We start from the raw sequence: 23811 nt of genomic DNA, 5'->3' as shown, positions 1-23811 counted from the left end.
CAGATCCCCAAAGGTCGAACTGTAAGTCTCCCTGTTCTTGCCAGATTCGACCTCCACTCAGTGAGGAAGGTTCCCCACCTAGCTATTTTCCCCCATCAACTGGACCAGTTACACCCCACTGGTCTTCAGCCTAATGGGTTTCATAAGTCAGTTACATCCTGTTACGGGAAGCAGGGGGCACCTTATCCTCTTATTACTACAAAGCCTGTCTCCTGCAATCCCTGCTGTTTCGCTCTGCTCCTAAGTGCAGTCATGATGTGGTCCTGCATGGAAGGCGGTGTCTTCCTCCCCTGGGCTGGGCATATAAGGGACTAATAAACTGCTGTCTATCTCATCAGTCCAGTGTTGAGTGTCATATGTTCATCCATCTCATCCTATTTAGGGCAGGGGATCCTTCCTTTACCCACAAGGTGAATAGGAGGTGATCCGAAAATTCCACATTCCTTGTTGAGCCAAAGGCTTCTATTCTGTAATTTTCTTTCTTCCTAATCCATTACCTGCAGAAAAATGTGCCTGAGGTTTCCATCCCAGACACTGCCACTTTCCCAACTGAATCCCTGGGCAAAGAGCCAATTCTCAGGCAGCCTGTAAACTCCAGACCAATAATTCCCAGCCCTGCTGGGAATCTCTTAGCCACTTGGAGAAGAGTGTTGCTTTCAAGACATTCTGATATTTGGGGAGGTGAGAGTAGGTGCAGGGGCTGGGGCAGAGAGGAGATGTGTCTGCAGTTATCCTTTCCTTTTCACTGACTTAAGGTAACAGTTCCAAGCTCCAGTATTCCTGTTTCTGGCCAGTGGTATTTAAAGTCAAAATTTCCACCCCCAAACATTAGGAAGCAAGAAAGAAAGAAAAAGAGAAAGACCTTTTATCATTTCAGATTTTATAAATAAAAACAAAAAAATCCATTCAGAAATTCAGTTGACTTCTCTCTCCCTCTCTTCCTCTCCCTTTCCATCTCCCCCCCACCCCAACCCCTTTATAGCCAGGCTTCTTTTTTTATTAAGTGTACAAGTGTGTGGTTTGTATTCGCAGATATTTGCAACCATCACCACAGTCCATTTTAGAACACTTTAATCATCTCAGAAAGAAACCCTGCAGTCCTTAGCCATCACCTCTTACCCTCCTCCATCTTGTCTCCAGCCCTCAGCAACCACTAATCTACATTTTGGCTCCATGGATGTGTCTATTCTAGACATTTCATGAAATATAATGGAATCTTATAATGTAGGGAATTAATGTGTCTTCTGTCACTTAATATATTTCCAAGTTTCATCAGTCTTGTATTATGTATCCTTCTTATGGCCGATTATTATTCATTGTATGGATATACCACATTTTGTTTAGCCATTCATCAGCTGATGGATATTTGGATTGTTTCTATCTTTTGACCATTATGTCTAATACTGCTATAAACGTTCATGTACAAGTTTCATGTGAACGTACATTTTCATTTCTAGGAGTGGAATGACTGGGTCACATGGCAACCAGATGTTCAGCTTTTTGAGGAACTGCCAGTTTTCCAAAGTGGCTGCACTATTTTGCATTCCCACTAGCAGAACGTTTGAGATTCCAATTCCTCCGATCCTCACTAATACTCATCATTATCTTTGATTTTTTTTTTTTTTTGAAGACTCTCGAGTCTGGACTGAGGATGTCCCTAAGGATATTGGCTGTGTATATTGCTGCTGAAATGGTGGTATAAGAGAATGTAGTTGTATTTGTAGTGATGGAAAGAAGCAATATCTTAATGCCTCAAAATATGATCCCACTATCTTGTAATTGGCCCACTTATCTATTCACACAACAAATACAGACTTATCCTCCTTGAAGTACTAAGCACTGTGCTTGGTGCCATGGGAAACAGACAGATGAGCTGTGTCTTCTGCCCTTGAGATCCAGGCCCTGCATCCCTGCCTCAGTTGGGGAGGCAAAGGCTGCCTGTGTCCTCCTCAGAGACCCACCTATCCACTTGCTGTGCCCTGGCTAGGGGGAGCCTCGCCCTTTTGGTCAACAGAGCAGGGATGACAGATGTTTCTCTTTCCTTTTTTTTAACAGATAAAGGAAAAGAAGGCTCAGTCAAAAAGGAAAGGCCATATAAGATCTTTTTCAAAGATCTCTTTCTTTTCAAAGAAAATGAAGTGGCAGCAAAGAAAAAGGTAAAGTTTTGTTAAAGCCTAAACCCAATTAATGTTAGAAACCTATCCTCCTATCTATCACTTTTATTAATTTTGCTGGGTTAAGACATGGAGTCAGATGTCTGTGTATGCATCGCACACTGTGCTGGAGTATAAGCACACACAAAAGGAACATCATCTAACAGTAAAGACCTAGGGATCACCACCTACTGGGGGAAGACAGACGCACCATGACAATGGCATGTGACAAGTATGGTATACCCCACTTCACTGATTCTAATGTTCATATTTTTTTTCACAGTTTCTCATTCCTGAAATTGGGATCCAGCATATATAGATGGGGTGCCATGCATAATTGGCAATGCATAAAGTGATAGTGCATCTATAATAAGTGACATCTTAGACTTGATAAAATACAGTAATAGAGGCATACAAAAGAAATGTAGAGAAAGGAGTGCCCATCCTTGTTGGCGAGAAGGGTGGTGGTGGTGATGGTGGTGGTGTGTGCCTTGTAGTTAATCTCACTACTTATATTATTGTACCTTATATTACACAATTTGGATTTCATGAGGTTGGCTTTCCTTATTCCTAGAGGTAAAGATTGGTTGTAGGATTTTTAAAATCCTAATTAGGATGAAAAAGTATCTAGAAATGCTCACTAACTGATTCATCTGTAAGGTGGTGGTTTCATGCTTGAGTTGTATAGTTTTATTGAAAATCCAAAGTTAAATTGAGCAAAGATTCTGAAACTGAAAGGCTGATTTCTTCCTGTCTACTGGAGAGGTCCATTTCCTCTCAAGTTTTCAATTCAATTCCACAGAACCAGTCCTTTCAAAATAGTGGAATTTCCAAGTTACCTGCAGTTTGGGCAAGATAAGATTAAAAAATGAAAATGAAAATAAAGCCAGAGCACTTTCCAGTCTCATATTTGTGATGCACCTGTTTGGGAAATGTTCAATGTCTTTATATCTGTGCTCAGCTTCCTAAGAGAAGGAACTGAAAATTAGACCCAGTCCTTCAGAGTTAAGAACTCAAAGTTGCTTGTTTAATGTATCACTACTGAGAAATATATCAGTAATGAGAACAAGACCTGTTGTAAATGACATTTTTATATATGATCACTATTTTTAAAGACAACATTTTATATAGTAAAAATTCCATTAAGCTTTTCCACTTGGGCAGGAAAAATTTATAAACCGCAGCATGAGAGTCTACCAAAAGTCTACTTTTTCATCTCGAATGAAGAGTCGTTCACACCTGGGCCAAAGAGCATTCTACTCTGACACAGCTGGTGACTCATTTGAAAAATTTGGGCTAGATCCCACTCTTATTCTCAGATTAACAGAAGGTAAGTCTAAATTACTGGTTAAGAACATTGTTTTGAATATTTACTGTTAATGTCAGGTTTGGGGGCTTTTCTGGAGGTGGGGAAGCCTTTGTAAATGGGGGCTGAAAGTTGGGAGAAAAATCTATTTTAAATAAGAAAGCACACTTTTCCAAGAAATAGACTGTTACTCCTTTTCATGGTTCTAAGGAAGAAAGTCACTCCCAAAATGATACAGTATTAAAGGTTATGGCATGGGCCATTTAAACTTGTTTCTAGATGTAGAAATATATGAAAACTTTCTAAGAGAATTCTTGATTTTCCAGGCCATAAAACTCATGTATCCAGAATCAGGATGCTAAGAGCCCTGTTGTTGCAAAGACATAACTTGTTTCAAGGGCACTTGAAGGCAACATGTTGTTATTATAGGCTTTTAATTCTTGCTCTATGAAAAAGGGCAACTTGTTCATCAAAATGTCATGGACATTTCTTACTTATTGAATCAAGAAGTGCCTACAAATGACATAGAAAGCAGTTTGAAGCCAATGACATTGATATTATTAATGCTAGGATGATGGGGGTCATAAAATCTTCCCCCAAAATAAGTTTTGTCCAAATTTTTAAATTAAAATTAAAAGGAAGGAAGGAAGATACATTGAATGCCCAGGATTTGTTGTGGAAACTTAAAATTTTTGGTAACTTTCCCAAATTGTGATAAAAGAAAATCTTTAGGGAACAAAAAAACAAAACAAAACAAAAAAACCAGCCACTTAGGAAAGAACTTTGGAGGCTATAATTAGTGTAGAAGAAGAAAGCCACATTATCTCTTTTTAGAAGATCTTAGAGGCACATGTCCTGCACATAGGTGTATGAAAAAGTGCGAATGACAGGCAACATAGTGATATCAGTGACTATACCTCTAGTAGGGAATAGCTAGGTTCAGTAGTGTGCCTCATGGTTTACCTTTGTAGTATGGTGATCCTTAAGTTATCAAGAGCACTTAAAATGATATGGGATATGTTTTAGAGTTCTACACAAAGTGGCCACCTTCAAATATCCTTGTGACACTACCACTTCTGAGACACCTAGCAAGTGTGGTTTTGCAGATGACCCTGTTTAACACCATGCCAGTTGACAGAGGAGTTACTGGCCTCTTAAGAGTAAATGACATACAGTAAACTCTCAAAAAGGAAATGGAACAATTGTTTGGTATTATCCAAGGCAATTTGGGCTCTGTTAACAATGGAAATCAAGTTGTCAGTTTCTGCCAGTTACACAGTTAAGCAATTTGGACATTTTCATTGAAAATAAATCCCCCTCTGACTCTTTCCAATCAAGAGTTGATTTGGTTGAAACCCCCATTTCCCAACCTTACATTTCCTGCCCGGATCCTCATTAGAAACAGACCCACATGATGTGAAATGAGCAAGTGACCCCTACTTTGGGAGCCCAGTTATTTTATTTTTCTGTATGCAATAGCAGCCAACTGCTAGATCACCTCAAAAAATTACACAGAAACTGTCATAGACAGATTGGTTAGGCTGCATAATAGATGTGTCATTTCCACCTAAATGCAGCTGGCAGCTTGATTTTGGTTTTACTCTCAAAGGGCAACACCTCTTGACCACATCCCCAGTGAGTGATGAGGTATTCCGGCGTTGAGGAACACTAGTGCTTCCGGGAGGGTTTTATCATACGTGGTCTCTTTGCCAAAAACCTTCCAGATAGCTAGAAGAGCCAAAATGGGAAACCCACTACAACCAGTCTATTTAGGCGTGGAAGAATAAAATCACACCAAGTCAGCCAGATAGTATCATGTTAAAGTAGCCTAAGGTGGTAAGCATGACTATAATATTTACTAAAAGGACTGTATAGAATTTTTTTTTATCTAAAAAAGTCAAACTCATAGAAACAGAGTGGATTGGTTATTGCCAAGGACTGGGGAGTCGGGAAAATGGCAAGATGTTGATCAAAGGGTAAAAATTTCCAGTTATAAGATAAGTAAGTTCTGAAGATCTGACGTATAGCATGGGGACTACAGTTAACAATACTGCATCATATACTTTAAAGTTGCCAAGAGTAGATCTTAAATGTTCTCACCACCACCACCACAACAAAATGGTAGTAATGTAAGGTAAAAGGTGTGTTAACTAATCTTATTATGGCAATCATTTTATAATATATGTGTATCAAATCATCATGTTCTACATTTTAAACTGAAACAATGTTATATGCCGATTATATTTCAATACAGCTAGAAAAAAAGTCTCTGTTCCTACATACTCTGGCATTTCTCTTTGAATTCTAGACTTAATATTTATCAGTCTCTGTATAAGTTTAGCATACACAGAATTTGTCTCCAAAATTCCTGATTAAAAAAAAATCATTCCTTTCATGTGATCTGTGCTCTGCGAGGACAAAAGGAAAAGATAGGATGTGTCATACACTATTGAAATGTTTCTAATAAATTCTATTGGTGAAAAAACAGAAAGGACAGTATAAGATGGGTTTTTTTGATGTTGAAATTGATTCCAATTCATCTGATCCATCACAAGTGACCAAATCAAAGCTACAGTAAGCACTTTCATGCTTTTTTTTCTATTAAAAATGTTTTTTAAATAAATTGAGACTGAATCTAATCAAACAAACGTGGGAGATTGAGCACATGTTAAATAATACCATGAGGATGCAATCTCGTTCTAAAGGAAATTCTACAGGGAAATTGATCTGGTTTCTTAAACCAATAAATGGCATGGAATAAAGGTAGTGTTTATGGGGGGATGGGGATGGAAGTTATACATAAAAAATTGACTTTAGGACTTATGCCAACCAAACTGATCTTTGTTTATATTTTAACTTTTTTAATTCTAAAAAGTTATTTTTAAGACAACTGGAGAAATCTGAACCCAGAGTAGGTAAAGATGATACTAAGGAATTGTTCATTTTGTTTGGTATGATAGTTGTATTATGACTATGTTTTAAGACTCTTTTATCTGATGGAGTTACATACTGAAGGGTTTATGGATCCAATGGTAACAATGGTTTGGATTTGTTTTAAAATATTCCAGTGAGGGGCAGGGCACCTGGGTGGCTCAGTCAGTTAAGCGGCCCACTTCAGCTCAGGCCATGATCTCTCACTCTGTCAGTTCAAGCCCCGCATCGGCTCTGTGCTGATAGCTCGGAGCCTGGAGTCTGCTTCGGATTCTGTCTCACTCTCTCTCTGCCCCTCCCCTGCTCACGTCTCTGTCTCTCTCTCTCTTTCTCTCAAAAGTAAATAAACATAAATTTTTTTTTTTTTAAATTCCAGTGAGGGGGAAAGTGAGGGGTGGCAAGAGATGAAACAAGATTAGTAAAATGTTGATTGTGTTGAAGTAGGTGATAGGTACATGGCAGTTCATTTTATGACTCTAATTTTATGAATGTTGAGGATTTTTTATAATCAATTTGTTTATGCATTAAAAAGAAAACTATGTTATAACCAGGTGCTTATTCCTTTCACATATGTTATTTTACTTAATCCTCAACAAAATGCTGTTAGATATTTTTGCCTCCTCTCCTCCTCTGATGAAAATTGCCCAATGAGGTTGAATCACTAATTCGAGCTCACTAGGTGGAACAGAACTCAAACCAATGTCTGACTCCAAATCTTGTTGTTTGTTACCCATAATCACAGAACTATTAATGATTATAATAATCATAATTGCTATTATTACTGGCCTGGGAAAATTAAGTGATTACTCGTTCTAATTGTATTTTTAATAATAGCTAGCGATTAAGAAGCTATGATGTGTTTCTTAGCATGTTGCCTCACTTCCTTCTCGCAACACCACTATGAGGTAGAAATTATAGTAATGATCCATTAGGCTACTTTATGCTGTGGTCATAAACCATTTCTAAATTTCAGTGGCTGACAACAACAGAAGTTTATTTCTCATTCACCTTTCAACTTTGGTGCTTTTCATTGGGTCCTGCACTGAAGGAACAACCCCTGTCTGATATGTTGCTGGAGTTATTGCAGAAGGAGAAAGAGAGAACCAGTGGTGGTTCTTAAAACTTGTGCTTGGAAGCATCACAGATCACTTCCTCTTGTATTGCATGAGCCAAATCCAGTCAATGGTCAAGCCTGATACGGGGCAGGGTGGGGTGGTAGGGGGGAGATAATCTTCTTACAGAGGGGGGCAGAAAATAGTTTGGAACAATAATACAATTTACCACAATTAGTGTCCTCATTTTTGCTGATGGGAAAACTGAGGCTTGGAGAGGGTGAGTAATTTACTCACATCCTCATAGCTAGTAAGAGGCAGAGGCAGAATACGGTCCAAGACTGTGGGCTTCCTTCCTAGTGCATGCAGTACAGGCTCACTGGTCATTTGGGAAACAAGATTTTTTTGAGCATCTGTGTGGTTCAATCGGTTAAGTGTCTGACTCTTGGCTTTGGCTCAGGTTATGATCTCACGGTTCATGGGTTTGAGCCCTGTGGGATTCTCTCTCTCTCCCTTTCTCTGCCTCCCCAGCTCGGGCTCTCTCTCTCAAAAATAAACTTTAAAAACAAACAGAAAAACACTATTTTCTACTTCTATTTACATTTTAATCAAAAGACTTTGTTCTATACCACATTCTGGTGGTTCTTCATGAAGTGAACACTATTGAAATGCAGCCTATGTATGATTTTTCTAGAATGAAGAAACCTTGAAAGGAAACTGATCTTTTTGATTGCTAGATGGTAAAGGTAGTCATCTTTTTCTTTCCTGCTGTAAATTTGGTTTGTGACCCCCAAGAACATTTTGCCAAAGGACTTCAGTTTTATAGCTAGATTGGCCAAAACACTAAGATTTAAAACAGCTCAGTCTTCTTTAGCACAGGCTGAGGAGTCATATGCCCGTTCCACCACGTGTTAGCTCTATTATCTTGGGCAAGTATCTTGACATCTCTGGGCTCACATATAGAATGGGGATAGAAATATGTACCTCATTGGGGTTATTGTTAAAATTAAATAAAGTAATCTATTTAAATTGCTGAGGGGCAAATGGGTGGCTCAGTTGGTTAAGTGTCCCACTCTTGATTTCGGTTCAGGTCATGGTCTCACTGACAGTGCAGAGCCTGCTTGGGAGTCTCTCTCCCTCTCTCTCTGCCCCTCTCCAGCTCACACACACACACACACACACACACACATACACATTCAATCTCTCTCTCTCAAAATAAATAAACATTAAAAAAATAAAGTATCTAATAAAGTTCTTGGAATATGATGGGCATAAAATAAATGATAGTTACTATTATGAAATCAGCTTTTGAGTGATTAGGAAAAATGTTTATTTGAAGGTATAATGATTTTTTAAAGTCAGATACATACTGTATACAGTGATTTAATTACATGGCTTTTGTTTTATACAGGCTTTTAAGGGATAATGAATTAAACCTAAGTCTATTTCCATTTTCTTTGAAGGTGCAGACGCAAAAAGGACCATTCATGAATTTATTAATGACCAGAGAGACAGGTTTCTGCTGGAGGTAGTAAAAATAATTTCTTTCTTCCTTCCATTAGTCAAATAGAAGACTTCTTGCGTAGCATTGCCAAATTTTCACCTTGACATTTTATTTTTCCACTACAGTCTCCAGAGCTACTGTCCCTCCTATCCTTTCCTAAACAACTCCAGTTGGGCTTTCGTCCTCATCAGTACACCAAAACTACTTTGTCGAGGTTACCAGTGACCTTCCCATCGCCAAGTTCAATTTGTCATTTCACAGTCTTCCTTTTACTTCCCATCAGCAGCACTTAGGTCATTCGGTCATTTCTTCTTTCTTGAAATGCTTTTTTTGGTTGGCTTCCAATACCCACTGTCTCTTAGTTCTTCTTCATCACTGGCTGCTCACTCCTTCACAGTTTTCTTTTCCGGTTCCTCTTTTCTCCAATCTCCAAATGTTGGAGTGCCCCAGGGCTCACTTCTCACCCTGTGCTCTATCTACACCCCTCCAGGCCCATGGCTTTAAATCCCGCTTCCCTATTAACAACTTGCAAATTTATTTCTCTACCTGATCCTCTTCCCTGAACTCCAGACTTACAAAGGCAACTACGGTTCTTAATGGCTCCATTTGGATGCCCAATAGGCACCTCAGACTTCACAAACTCAGACTTTCCAAAAGTTTGTCCCTTCTATACTCTTCTCTACCCCTGAAAATCTCCATCTCATGTAGTGATCCCATTGCAGTGAGTAGCAATTTTACATTTCCAGTTGCTTGGGACAAAAATATTGACGCTATCCTCAACTCTCCTACTTACAACCCAGCTCCAAATATACTTTCAAATATATTTTTCCCAATATATCCATAATCACACTACTTTTCATGACCTCCCCTGCTGCAACTGTAGTCCACGTCCCCAATATCTCTTGTGCAAATTACTGTTATAACTTCTGAACACTGGTCTCCTGCTTCCGCTTTTGCTCCCTACACTCAGTCTGTTCTCCACACAGCGGTAGGAGTCTTTTCTCCACACATGCCCCTCCTCTGCTGAAGACCTCTAGTGACTTATCTGTCCCTGGCTTGTTCTCTCTCTCTCTCTCTGACCTCATTCCTACCACTCCCCACCTTGCTCACTCTCCTCTAACTACACTGGCCTCCTTGCTGTTCTTAGGACACACCAATCTTGCCCTTGCCTCAGGGCCTTTGCACAGAAGGCTCTTCCTTCTGGGAGGAACATTCCTGCCTCAGATATCCCCATGATTTGGTCCCTATTTCCTTCCAGTTTCTCTTTAATTTTCACCAAATCAGGGAGGCATTTCTTGGCTCTACATAATGGCAACCCTCTGCCTTTGCCCCCCTTGCCCATTGGACCACTTATCCCCCTGTAATGGACTCCCCGCTCCACTGGAATGTATATCCCATAAAAGCAAATCTGTTTATTTTGTTCATTGCTCTGTTAGCACCACTTGAAACAGTCCCAGCACACAGTAGGCACTCAATAAATACTTGTCAAGTCAAGTAATGAATGAAATTGGTTTTGTTATAAATCTGGGGTAATTATTGATATTTCTTTAAAATCTCCTCATTTAAATATTCTAAATTCATTTTTATTATGTGACTTTATAATTTCTTTTTCATGCATGGCATTAAAAACCCAAGCAAATTCTTACATTATGTACTAAAAAAATAAAACCTAGATGTCAAAGTTTATTTTGGGATCTAAACAGGGCTCTTGGAGGCTGGTTAAACACCCCTACCCTTGGGCAGCTTGGAGAAATGTGTTATAGACATGGCAGGGAAACCTGATTCTTTCCTGCTACTTCCTAATGGAGGAGACTTTGTGACTACAGACAGCACAATTTCTCAATGCCCAGAAATACTGGAGGGCTATTGTGGATAGTACCAGATGGACCTGCTCTTTGGAGGGACATGTAGCTTTTTTCATTTTTATTTTTATTTCTTAGCATAGAGCCTGAGGGGATATGCAGCTACTTTTGATTTGTGGGGCACAGCCATTTGGGAACAATACTGAGCTCTTCATAAAAGTGAAAGAAAGGAAACAGTCTCCTGGTGGTCCCCAAATAAATTCCCTCATGAGATAAAGGCTATATAGTCTCAAGACTTGGCATGCTTTTATTTCTTTTCCAATGTTTTATTTTTATTTTTGAGAGGGAGAGAGCATGAGTGGGGGAGGGTCAGTGAGAGAGGGGGACAGAGGACGGGAAGTGGGCTCTATGCTGACAGCAGTGAGCCAATGTGGGACTCGAACTCAGGAAGCATGAGATCATGACCTGAGCTGAAGTTCGACACTCAGTCAACAGCCACTTGGGAGCCCCCATGCTTTTATTTCTAATACAAGTGATCACTTAGTATGCAATTTATTTTACCCTTTATTATGAGACTATTGAGATGTAGCAGCAATGAGGGAACACCTGGGTGGCTCCATCAGTTAAACGGTTAAGCATCTAACTCTTGATTTCAGCTCAGGTCATGATCTCATGGTTCATGAGTTCGAGCCCCACATCGGGCTCTGCGCTGAAGGTACAGAGCCTGCTTGGGTTTCTCTCTCTCTCTCTTCCTCTCTCTCTTTCTCTGCCTTTCTCCATCTCATGCTTGCTCTCTCTTTCTAAATAAATAAATAAATAAATAAACTTAACAAAAAAATTACTTTGAAAGAAATGTACTAGCAACAGGCTAGAAACGTGGAATAATGTTGCACTTCTGTTTTCAACATTCCTAGTATGCTCTCTCAACCAAAAGAAATACAATTAAAAAGTTTGAAAAATTCATAGCAGTGAAGGAACAGCAACTCATAAAAGCAGAAAAAAAGCTCCAAGAAGACGCCATGGCCTTTGAAGAGTTCCTTCGAGAAAATGACCAGAGATCTGTAGACGCCCTTAAAATGTTCGTGTTTTCACTCTAGCCAAATTGCCTTTTTTCCTCCGTCTTTCTTTTTAGTTTCTCAGAACACAATACAACACAAAACAAACTAACAAATCTCTGTTACTTTTCAGTGCAGCACAGGAAACTATAAACAAACTCCAAATGACAGCAGAGCTAAAGAAAGCAAATATGGAGGTACAGGCAGTGAAAAGGTGAGCCCAGGGTGCCATCTTTTCCTTCTCAAATATCCATGCCCCATTGAAACCTACTTGTGCCTAGCAAGACCTGGGTGGGAATATTCCTTATCTATTGATGATTCCATAAGTATGACCTCATTTTTAAAATAAGTAACCTGTTAATCAAGGATCATCTGTCTCTGCCTGGGATCGTCTGTCTCTGCCTCTGGTTGAAAAGGTTCCTCTAACTTGGCAATATAAAAGCCTAGAAATTGGTTGAAAAGAAGCAAGCCAACATTAAGAGTAAACCATAAATTATTTTCTCAGTGCCCTCTTTCATTCATTCTAAGGCATTTTTCTTCCCACATTTTAACATCTCTGAAGTTGGGCTTCAATTTTACAGCCATCTTAAAACTATAATTGGCTGGGGCGCCTGGGTGGCGCAGTCGGTTGAGCGTCCGACTTCAGCCAGGTCACGATCTCACGGTCCTTGAGTTCGAGCCCCATCAGGCTCTGGGCTGATGGCTCGGAGCCTGGACCCTGTTTCCGAATCTGTGTCTCCCTCTCTCTCTGACCCTCCCCCGTTCATGCTCTGTCTCTCTCTGTCCCAAAAATAAATAAAAAACGTTGAAAAAAAATTTTTAAATAAAAAAAAAACTATAATTGGCAAAATTTTTTTATATTTATACTTACACTTAGTTGAACCTAGAATCGATATTAAAAACTGGGATCTATAATGACAAAAATTACAGGAGGGGAAGCTGGGATAAAACTATTATACCACCCACCACACTCTTTTTTTTTAATTTTCAAGCCCAGATGTTTTCTTCTGTGGTCAAGTGTATCTCATTTGATCTAATTTCAAATATCTAAAGAAGCTTCCTTCTATCATCATTCTTGGACAGTAGTTTCATGACCCAGGAGACACTAGCCTTTGTATCAAGTCATGCTAAAACTTGTTTTTTTTTTCTTTTTGAGGATTTAATGCTTAACTTTCCTCTAAAACCAAGTCCTAGATTTTTCAGAAAAGAGGACAACACCTTCTCTAAAATACAACAAACGAAGTGGATGGTAGTTTCTTTGAAACCAATTGCTACTAACAGAATGTGTGTTTTCAAACACATTCTGGCGACAGAAGCCTCTTCTATTTTAGGAGCCTAAAGTTGAAGGCATTCCAAGGTGGAGAATTCCCTTCCCTCCTTCCTCCATCACATAATTAGAAGATTCTGTTCTATTTCTAGAACCAGAGTAGCAGCCTCTATGTTTGCATAGAGTACTGCATTTTTGCACAATGGCAAAATGGCCTTATTGAAAAGAACTTGCTTATTTTTTATGTGTCTCCTCATCCTACAAAGGTGTAAAAGGCAATGAAAAACAAGCTGGTAACAGCACAGAGGAGGCAGGCAACTGCTATTTATTGCCTTTTTTCCTTTAAGTTTATTTATTTATTTTGAGAGGTGAGAGCACACGAGGAGAGGGAGGGGCAGAGAGAGAAAGAGGGAGAGAGTGAATCCCAAGCAGGTTCCATGCTCCTCCCTCCGATGAGGGGCTCAATTCTATAACCCTGGGATCGTGACCTAAGCCAATATCAAGAGTCAGATGCTCAACTGATTGGGTCACCCAGCCTCCTCTCCCTTTTCTCTCTTTATGGGCCTGAGATCGCCCAGGAAGTTCCTCCACTGCAGGTAGGGCTGGAAATCTGTTCACAAGGCAGAAGGGAGCTTGTTCTGAAGCTTTTGCTTGGAAGCTGTGCAATTCCAGCCATTTGAATCTTGTTTCTTGTAGCACATCTGGGAGGCTTTCAGACTAAAACTAAAGTGGTGGTAGAATGAGGGGCTCCCAACATCTTTCACCTGGTGATATGTGAGCCAGCCATTTATTGACTCTTGAATATCACTCTCACATCAGGGCTTAAGGAAGGCACTGACTGAGAAAAGTACTGAAGCTGAGGATATTGATACAGGAGTAATATTGATAGAGATATCGAAGAGGGGATGATTAAGGAAGCTTCGAAGGACAACTGTGAAGCTCCCTTTCATGAGGGCCTTCATTGTTTAAACATTCCTTGAGAATCCACTTTGTAACATAATTATGGGAAAGTAATCTGAGGCTGAGGGGAAAGGTTTTCAGTCCAAGTCACTGGATTTTGTTGGCGAGAGCTTGGGCATCTGAGTCCGTCAGACCTGGATTTGAGCGCTGGTTCTGCCGTTTACTAGACAGATGACTTTGCACGTCATTCATTTCTTCTTCCAAAAGACAGGAATGACACCTATTTTAAAGCTGTAGTGTGTCCTGAATATTGTCCCCACTTCCTAGTAGGAGCTCACCGAGTGTTCATTTTCTTTATTTTTCTTACATAAGTCCCATCTTTAGCTACCTTCTAATTTTTTCCTATGTCTAAAATTGAATACATTTCCCTCAGAAATAAATAAGTAGAGTAAAACTATCATCAGTCTATTCTGTGAGTGCATACACGTGGCATATTTCATTCAAATAGCATTCCTACGTGGTTTTTTCTTATCTCATCATATGACCGTACTTACAATTTTTATTAAATAAATTATTATTCAAATATATAATCAAAGGAACAGATTTTATAAAACCTTTTAAAAAAATGAATATACTTTCAATGGATATTTTTAATGATGCCTTTGTTTCTTTTGAGTAGTGAGATAGCAAAAACAGAATTCCTCCTTAGAGAATACACGAAATATGGATTTTTTCTGCTGAAATTGTCTCCAAAACACTGGCAAATCCAGCAAGCGCTGAAAAAGGCACAGATGACAAAAAGTAGAGAAAGTATGAATGTCACTCTTCCGGTATTAACAAGTGAGTCACATATTCTTAATTTCAATGAAGTAAATATCCCAAATTTTCAAATATTCTGCTTCAATATTTATTTGTTCTTTATTAAATAGTCAAAATTTCTATTTTAAGCAGAACTTGAACAAGGATTCCCACTCTCTCTGATATTATAAATTATTAATTTGGAAACTCAAGTTAATTTCAGATATAAAGCAATAAAAAGATATACATAGAGAAATAGAAAATATTTATTTGCAGATGATATGATAGCATACCTAGAACCTCCTCACCCTCCTATACGAAATCTGAAAAGCTATTTGATTTTATTAAAGGTTTCTGCAGAGTAAGTGGACACAAACTCAATTATACTTTACTAACCTCACATATTAACTTAGATAGACTAACTTTATTAACCAGAAAATATACAAGAAAATCAAATTCAAGAAGGCAACAATAACCTTAATTGTGTGACCTGGAGATTTGACAAAAAGAGAACTATGTCATGTTTTTATAGAGGAAGGTTGATATTGCAAAGGTGCCAATTTTTCTAAAATTAATGTATAAGTTTTGTGGAATTATAATAAAAATGTTACCAAAAACTTGCCAGGCAATTGAGTGTTGGTTGGGGAGAACTTTGCACAATGATTCTGAGGTCCATCTAGAAAGATAAATACTTCTAAAGTTAAAAGAGAATGTAGGGTGTTACTAATCTTTTAAGGAATAATATCACAAAGTCTCGGAAGTTAACACAGCATTGGTACTGGTGTTAGGAAATTAGCTTGATGAACCAGAAATAGATGTATTATATAGAAGAATTAAGTAAGTGATCAAAATGGGGTTGCAAATCAAAGAGGAAAACTACCTCTTCCAGCAACATTGGGGTAACAAGGACCAGACTCACCCTCCTGCCTAAAAAAAAAAAAAACACCTGAAAAATATATGAAACAACAGGTTTCAGGTATGAGGCATCAAGGAGAGAAGCAAGGAGAGAAGATAATCCATGAGAGAGGGGAGACAAATGAGAAGAGCCCAATGAAGGCCTCAACATACAGCCTGGGGAGCTTTTCCAGGATGCAAGGTCAGGAGGAGGAGCCCAGCAGTCCCCATGAATTGAAAAGAGAGGTACAGGTCCAGGGAGGCTGGAGTTCCCTGAGCAGAGTAATGGAGAGGAGAGAGCTACAGAGAGTTCTTGGCAGAGTCTTCAGCTGAGAGCTGATCCTGAGACTCCGGGGTAAGAGCATTTACCCCATAGAAGTCAGTAAACTACAAATCAGGGGGAAGTCTTTTCCGGAGAGCTGACTGTTAAACATTTACCAGCGCACCAGGGATGGCTTCTCTACTCAGTTCCCTGTATCTCTCCCTGTGCTGTAATGAAATTAGATCATCTGTTCAGAGTACGGAGCACAGTGATGGCACTTGGTTAAACTCAGTACACAGTGTTTAACAAGAGATAAAACAAAAAGAAAGGAAAGCCAGGAAGTATTTGCATTTAGCAGCTTAAAATTCAGTACTCCTAGATTTGTCCTTTAACTGGAGGATGCTCAGAAACCAGTGAGTCCCTCAGTCCAGAGTGAGTGGCTGACACTGGGATTACAGAGGTTATGACAAACTGATGCAGAGACCTCTCTGCAGAGAGACCTCCTCATGTCCCCTAGGTCCATTCCCATCCATTCTGCCTGTTCAGAGACCAGCGCTTGCCGTCTGCATCGTTCATTGCTTGTTGCAATACTCCCATCCTCTATTTCTGTCTCTGTACGTTTTCACCATGAGACAAACTTCATTCCCAGAAGTGTTTCCCCCCCTCTTTCTCTCTCCCTTTTATTTTCCATTTCTAGAATTAAATACAAAGAAAAATGAGGGCAGTATTGAGGACTCCAGGAAGACATCATTTTCAGACAACAATTCTATGGGAAGAGGTAAGCCAAGGTAACACTAGAGACTTGAGACTTCACTTACAAAAGTAAAACCAGAGAAGGTGTCCGTCTCAAAGTAGAAATCCAGGACCTATAAGCTAACCTGGAAAACAGGACGTGGTGTCCACATCACCCGTAATCCTTGGGAGCTAGGAGTTCCATTTCTTTCTCTCTGACATTATTACAAAACTTGGAGAGGTGGATGAATGGACAAGACAGGCAGAGAAATCAGGGGCAAAGGACCTGATACAACTCATTCCCTCCACAAGTGCACATCGTTTGTAATTTTTACCTTGATTGAAAATCAGTGATTATACAAGAAATATATATGGTTAGGTAAGAAATAGAACCATAAATATTTCACTATTTATGTTCCTGATTGTGACTGTCAATTGTTGTATCATGTTTTTGACAATATGGACTCTGCAACCCCTGCACCCTGCACAACCACTGCCTTTGATTTTATTCTTAGGCTTGGAACCCACTTTCACTAGAATAAAAGAACTCCACTTTTTGTGATTATTATTCTAATAATGATAAAAAGAAGTAATGGGCATATCCATGCAGAGAAATGAATATCTTGCACCAAGTAACAAGGAATCGTTTCTAATTACTTGTTATTTCTTTTCACCTCCACCATCACCAATGACATGGACTTCGCCTGGACATTTTGAACAGGAAAACCCCGCAAGAAGACCACCTTCACCCTAGAGAATAAGAAATCATCCTTATCAAAGTACAGTACACACTTGATTAACTCTCTTGGGAACTGTGAATGTTTTTGCAGCATATATCCCTTTTAGCCTTTCTTCAACAAATATACCATGTATCTATACCCACCCTAACAGATCCTGGAGGTAGTGGTTGCCATTTCTGGGTGCTCCTGAGTTGATGGAGTTCTCACAGGGCTCCCCTCATTCTTTCATGAGTGCCTGCCACTGCCATCTGCAGAAATTGCCTACCCTTTGCATCTTGGGTCTGGCCCTCTCAGAACCATTGCTTAATTGTTTCTTAAGCTACTCTGCCAACCCCTGTGTTTGCAGTTTTACAAGGTCATTCAAAATCGCTGCAATAGGACCATAAAGCATTGTTTGTTTTGCCCCTTATTTGTTTGTTGACTCAATTATACTCATTATTTTTCTAATAAATTGCTAGCTCTCAACCTTGCCTATCCCAGGGAAGCTTTAAGAAAATATACTGCTGCCCAGGATGGGTACACTGGCCCCAAGGAAAGGATCTGGGCCATGACAATCACACATGACAAAAGTCAGTGCAGATACCATACTCTGAATTCTAGGGACCCTGAAGTTGCTCCACTTCTGTGGCATTTAACAATCAATGTTTTGTTTTTAATTAAATTTTTTATTTTGAGATAGTTGTAGATTCACATCGTTTTAGGAAATACAGTTTGTACCCGTACCCGTAACCAGTTTCCCCCAATGGTAACATCTTGCAAAATTGTAGTACAATATCACAACCAGGATATTGGCATTGATACAGTCAAGATGCAATCAAATACAGAACATCACCATGAGGATTCTTCATCATGCCCCTTAGCAGTATACCCATTTCCCTCCCTCCTCCTCTCCCTAACTCCTGGCAACCACTAATCTGTTCTCTATTGCTTCGATTTCTGTCATTTCAAGAATGTTATATAAATGCAATCATACATTATGTAACCTTTTGGGATTGGATGCTTTACAGAGGATAATTCTCTGAAGGTTCATCCAGGCTGTTGGATCTATCAAAGGTTCCTTTTCATTGCTGAGTAGTATTTACAGTTAACCCTTGAACAACATGGGTTTGAACTATGAAGATTCCCTTACATGTGGAATTTTTTTCAATAAATATAGTACAGTACTGTAAATATATTTTCTCTTCCTTATAATTTTCTTAACATTTTCTTTCATCTAGCCTACTTTGTAAGAATATAGTATATAATACATATAACATACAAAATATGTATTAATTGACTGTTATTGGTAAGGATTCTGGTCAATAGTAGGCTATTAGTAGTTAAGTTTTGGGGGAGTCAAAAGTTATGTGTGGATTTTTGACTGCATAGGGGGTTGGCTCCCCTAACCCCTGTGTTGTTCCAGAGCCAACTGTAGATGATATGTACACACTACAAATTAACTATTCACTCATTGAACAACATCCAGATTGTTTCTAGAGTGGAGCTATAACATTACTATAAATATATTTGTGCAATTTTTTTGTGTGCACAGAATTTGCATTTCTCTGGAATACATGCCTAGAGTGCAACTGTTGAGTTGGATGGCAGGTGCATGCACAGTTTTTAAAGAAACTGCCAATTTGTTTCCCAGAGTGGCTATACCATTTTACATTCCCACCAGCAATGAACAAAGGATCCAGTTTCTCTCCATTCTCACCAACATTTACCATTTTGATTTTTAAAAATTTTAGCTATTCTGATTGATGTATATATCTTGTGCTTTTTCTTTAAAAAAATCTTACTTCTGGTTCTTTTTTATTTGAGTATAGTTGACATACAATGTTACATTAGTTTCAGGTGTACAATATAGTAATTGATGCTATGCTCATCACAAGCATAGTTACCATCTGTCATCATACAACACTATTATGATATCTTTGACTATATTCCTATGCTGTGCCTTTTATTCTCATGACTTATTCATTCCATAACTGGGAGCCTGTATCTCCCACTCCCCTTCACCCATTGTGCCTATCCCCCAACCCCCTCCTCTCTGGAAGACAAATAATTAGTTTGTTCTCTGTATTTATAGGTCTGATTCTCCTTTTTGTTTATTCATTTGCCTTTTAGATTCCACATATGAGTGAAATCACATGGTATTTGTGTTTCTCGTTTGATTTATTTCATTTACCATAATACTCTATGTCCATCCATGTTGTTGCAAATGGCATTATCTCATCCTTTTTTTTTTTTTTTGGATGCATAATCTTCCTATCTTTTGTGCTTTTTATTTGCATTTCCCTAGTAACTAATGTTGTTGAACATCTGTTCATGTACTTGATAACTTTATATCTTGTTTTGTGAAATGTCTGTTCATGTCTTTTGCCAGTTTTCTAACTGGATTGTCTGGTTTTGTTTCTTACTGTTGAAGTTGGAGAATTCTTTATATATTTCTATATTAGCCCTTTGTGGATATGTAGCTTGCAAATATTTCCCCTCAGTCTGCAGATTGTCCTTTCTCTTACCAGGGTCTTTTGTAGAACAAAAGTTTTTGATATTGATGGAAGTCCAGTTTATCAATTTTTTCTAATGTGGATCATGCTTTCATGCCAGGTCTAAAACTTTTAAACTAGTCCTAGATACCAAGGATTACTTTTCATGTTTTCTCTGAAAAGTTTTTATAGTTTTAAATTTAAGTCTGTGATCAGTTTTAGGTTAATTATTTTTGAATAAGGTATGAGATTTAGATTGAGAAGTTTTTTGTTTGTTTGTTTGTTTGTTGCCTGTGGATGTCCATTGCTCTAGCACCATTTGTTGAAATGGCTTCTCCACTGAATTGTTTTTGTATCTGTGTCAAAAATCAGGCATATTTGTTCAGGTCTGTTTCCAGATTCTCTATTCTGTTCCATTGATCTATGTGGCCGTCTAACACCAATACCACATGGTCTTTATTACTATAAGCTATTAGTCTTGAAATCATTTAGACTGATTCTTCTTACTCTATTCCTTTTTCAAAATTTTGTTGACTATTCTAGTTCCTTTGGCTTTTCATGCAAGTTTTAGAACAATTTTATCTATATCTGCAAAAAAAAAAAAACACTTGCTGGAATCATTAGAATTGTGTTAAAACCTTTTTATGGTTTGAATTACGTCTCCCTATATCTTTATAAAAGATATATTAAAGTCTAATCCATGGTACTATATATGAATGTTACCTTATTTAGAAATAGGATCTTTGTAGGTATAAGCAAATTGAATCCATGAGGGTAGGCCCTTAATCCAGTATGACTGGTATCCTTAAGAGACACAGATGCAGGGAGAACGCCATATGACAATAGAGGCAGAGATTGGAGTGATGCATCTACAAGCCAAAGTACACCAATGATTGCCAACCACACAAGAAGCTAAAAGAAAGGCATGGAAGAGATTCTTCCCTGAAGACTTCAGGGAGAGCATGGCCCTGCTGACAGCTTGATTTTGGACTTCTAGCCTCCAGAACTGTGAAAGAATAAGTTCCTGTTGTTTTAAGCCACCTTGTTTGTGGTACTTTGTTACAGCAGCCCTAGGAAACAAATTTGAACCTGTATATCAATTTGGGGAGAACTGACATCTTTAACTATATTAACTCTTACAATCCATGAACATAGTATGTCTCTCCATTCATTTAGATTTTCTTTGATTTTTGTTCATCAGCTTTTCATCGTTTTCAGCCCTGTGCATGTTTTGTCAGATTTAAACATAATAATTTTCCTATCTTTTTTATTTTTGAGAAATTGTAAATGCAACTGTATTTTTAATTTTAGTGTTCTTGTGTTCATTGCTAGTATATAGAAATACAATTGATTGTTGTACTTTCATATACTCTGATTTTGAAGAGCTCACTTATTAGTTCCAGGAATTTTGGGTTTGTTCCTTTGGAGGTTTTTTTATATTCCTTTGGATTTTCCATGTAGACCACCATGTCATCTGCAAATAGAGACAGTTTTATTTCTTCCTTTATGATACGTATGCCTTTTATTTCCTTTTCTTGCCTTACTGCAGTGAGTAGAACATTCTATGTGGAATAATAGTAGTGGGAGCAGACATCCTTGCCTTGTCCAGTCTTAAGAGGGTTCAGGTTTTCACCATTAAGTAAAATGTTAGCTGTAGGATTTTTATACAGATAACCTATCGACTTCAGGAAATCCTCTCTAGTCTAATTTCTCTGTGAGTTATCATAAATGAGCATTGAATTTTGTCAAATGCCTTTTCTGAATCTATCAATACACACAGTAACATGCAAACACCACATTCACTCCTCAGAAAGCTCACCACTTTCATAGTTTCTTTCATTCATTCAACCAGTACTTATTGAATGACCTGTGGACCCAACAGTAAATAAAACACAGTCTCTACCCTCAAGAAGTTTATCATCTAGTGAGAAAACAGACAAGGGATTAGTCAGGTACAATATAATAGATAATACCACTGGAAGGATAAGCTCAGAGTGCCACAGGCATGCAAAGGAAGAACTCTTAACCCAGATGACAGGTGAGGGAGTAGGAGATCAAGGGCAGGAAAAGTGAACATTCTCCAGAACAGATGGCATCCAAGCTGAGTCTGGTGAGAGGAGGAGGCATTGGGGAAGACAAGCTCTGGGAGAAGTTGGAGCCTTTTGTCACAGAGGTGGCAGGGCTTGGTTCTGTGAAAGTGAGAGGCTCAAGGGGCAGGTAAGTACTGTATCATGAGCAGGTAAGTGTGGTGCCATCCTAAGGAGCCTGGATTTGTCCCAGGGGTCCTGGGGAGACACTGAGTGTTTTAAGCAAGAGTGTAACAGAGACTCAATTGGATTTACATTTTAGCAAATTGGATGTGGGAGTATTTTATCGAATAAAATGGAGGGAGACAAAACTAGAGATAAGAAGGGCCAGTTAGGAGCCTGTTGTCACAATTCAGGGGAGATATAATGAACTGCCTCAATAAGATAGTGGCCATAGGAACAAAGAAGGAAAGGCTGTGAGACACCTCAGGGAAGTGGTATTGACAGGCTTTGAAAGGCTCACATAAAAGATTGGGGGAAGTGTGAGGAAAAGAGAGTGGTCAAAAAACTCACAAATTTTGTCAAAGATAACTCTCAAATTTCTGGGGGGCAATGGGGTATATAGTGTTGTCATTCAATAATTTTGGGATCACAGTAAGGGGAGCAGGCCTGAAAAGGAAAATAAGGAGTATGAGTTTGGATTGTCTTATTTTTAGCTGCTTGTAGGGCAGCCAAGTGGACATTGATGTCCACTGGAAGTTAGACATTGAAGTCTAGAGCTCAAGAGAAAGAGATAGATATGTGGGAGCCATTAGTATATTAGCAGTAGCGGAATCTATGAGAGAGGATGAAATAACCCCAAAGAGTGGGTACAATGAGAGGGGAAGAAAGCTGAGAAACCACAGACATTTATGTCAGAAAGGAAACCAAAAAGGTGACAAGAATTTCAGAGAGGTGGGAAAAGACTAATTAGAAAATGATACCACTGGGGCGCCTGAGTGGCTCAGTCAGTTAAGCATCCGACACTTCCATTGGGGTACCTGAGTGGCTCAGCCAATTAAGCATCCAACTTCAGCTCAGGTCATGATCTCATGGTTTGTGAGATCCTAGGTCGGGCTCTGTGCTGACAGAGCCGTCTTGTGCTCTGTCTCTCTCAAAAAGAAATAAAACATTGAAAAAAAAAGAAAAAGAAAAGAAAATGATACCACTGGATCAAGAGAAGAGTTGGGGTAGGACAATAGTTATCAAATGCTTTCTCAGGGGACATTTCCCAAATATTCGCTTACGTCAATGGCTCTTTCTCTGTTTTCCCACGGCTTAAAGGGCAGTTCCAGGTAGGTATTTTGTCCCCTCAAACTCAACACGAACAAAGAAAATATTAATCTTTTTCTTATCTTACCCTTAAACTGTTCTCCATCTTGTTAGGGCTACTTCCATCATTCCAGGCTCACAGATTACAAATGTTGGAGTCATCTTTGTCTCTTCTTTTTTGGCCCTAGTAGCTCTTTCTACTCTTGGGTCCCATGATTTCATTCTTCCATATAGCTCTAGCATCTCCTCCCTCCCCTAACCCACTTATTCACTTTCCCCTTCATCACTACCCTCTACTTGAAAGCAATATATATATATATATATATAGTCAAATTGGTTTCCATACAACACCCAGTGCTCATCCCAACAGGTGCTCTCCTCAATGCCCATCACCCACTTTCCCCTCTCCCCCACCCCCCATCAACCCTTAGTTTGTTCTCAGTATTTAAGAGTCTCTTATGGTTTGCCTCCTTCCCTCTCTGTAACTTTTTTCCTCCCTTCCCCTCCCCACTGATCTTCTGTTAATTTTCTCAGGATCCACATAAGAGTGAAAACATATGGTATCTGTCTTTCTCTGCCTGACTTATTTCACTTAGCATAATACTC

At 38.9% G+C, this 23811-nt stretch overlaps 1 protein-coding gene across 1 annotated transcript in view; it reads left to right on the top strand.

The window, feature by feature from the left end:
* CCDC38 (coiled-coil domain containing 38) overlaps positions 1–23811 on the top strand; it is a 56058-nt gene that overhangs the window by 10823 nt on the left and 21424 nt on the right. The window contains exons 3-10 of the mRNA XM_043562179.1: positions 2056–2156; positions 3318–3483; positions 8906–8970; positions 11663–11826; positions 11937–12017; positions 14650–14810; positions 16622–16702; positions 17378–17435. Coding sequence (XP_043418114.1) covers positions 2056–2156; positions 3318–3483; positions 8906–8970; positions 11663–11826; positions 11937–12017; positions 14650–14810; positions 16622–16702; positions 17378–17435 — 877 coding nt within the window. The remainder of the gene's footprint in view (positions 1–2055; positions 2157–3317; positions 3484–8905; positions 8971–11662; positions 11827–11936; positions 12018–14649; positions 14811–16621; positions 16703–17377; positions 17436–23811) is intronic.

The sequence above is a fragment of the Prionailurus bengalensis genome, chromosome B4 (genome assembly GCF_016509475.1).
Source record: "Prionailurus bengalensis isolate Pbe53 chromosome B4, Fcat_Pben_1.1_paternal_pri, whole genome shotgun sequence".
Lineage (NCBI taxonomy): Eukaryota > Metazoa > Chordata > Mammalia > Carnivora > Felidae > Prionailurus > Prionailurus bengalensis.
This window is presented reverse-complemented; position numbering and strand designations above follow the sequence as displayed.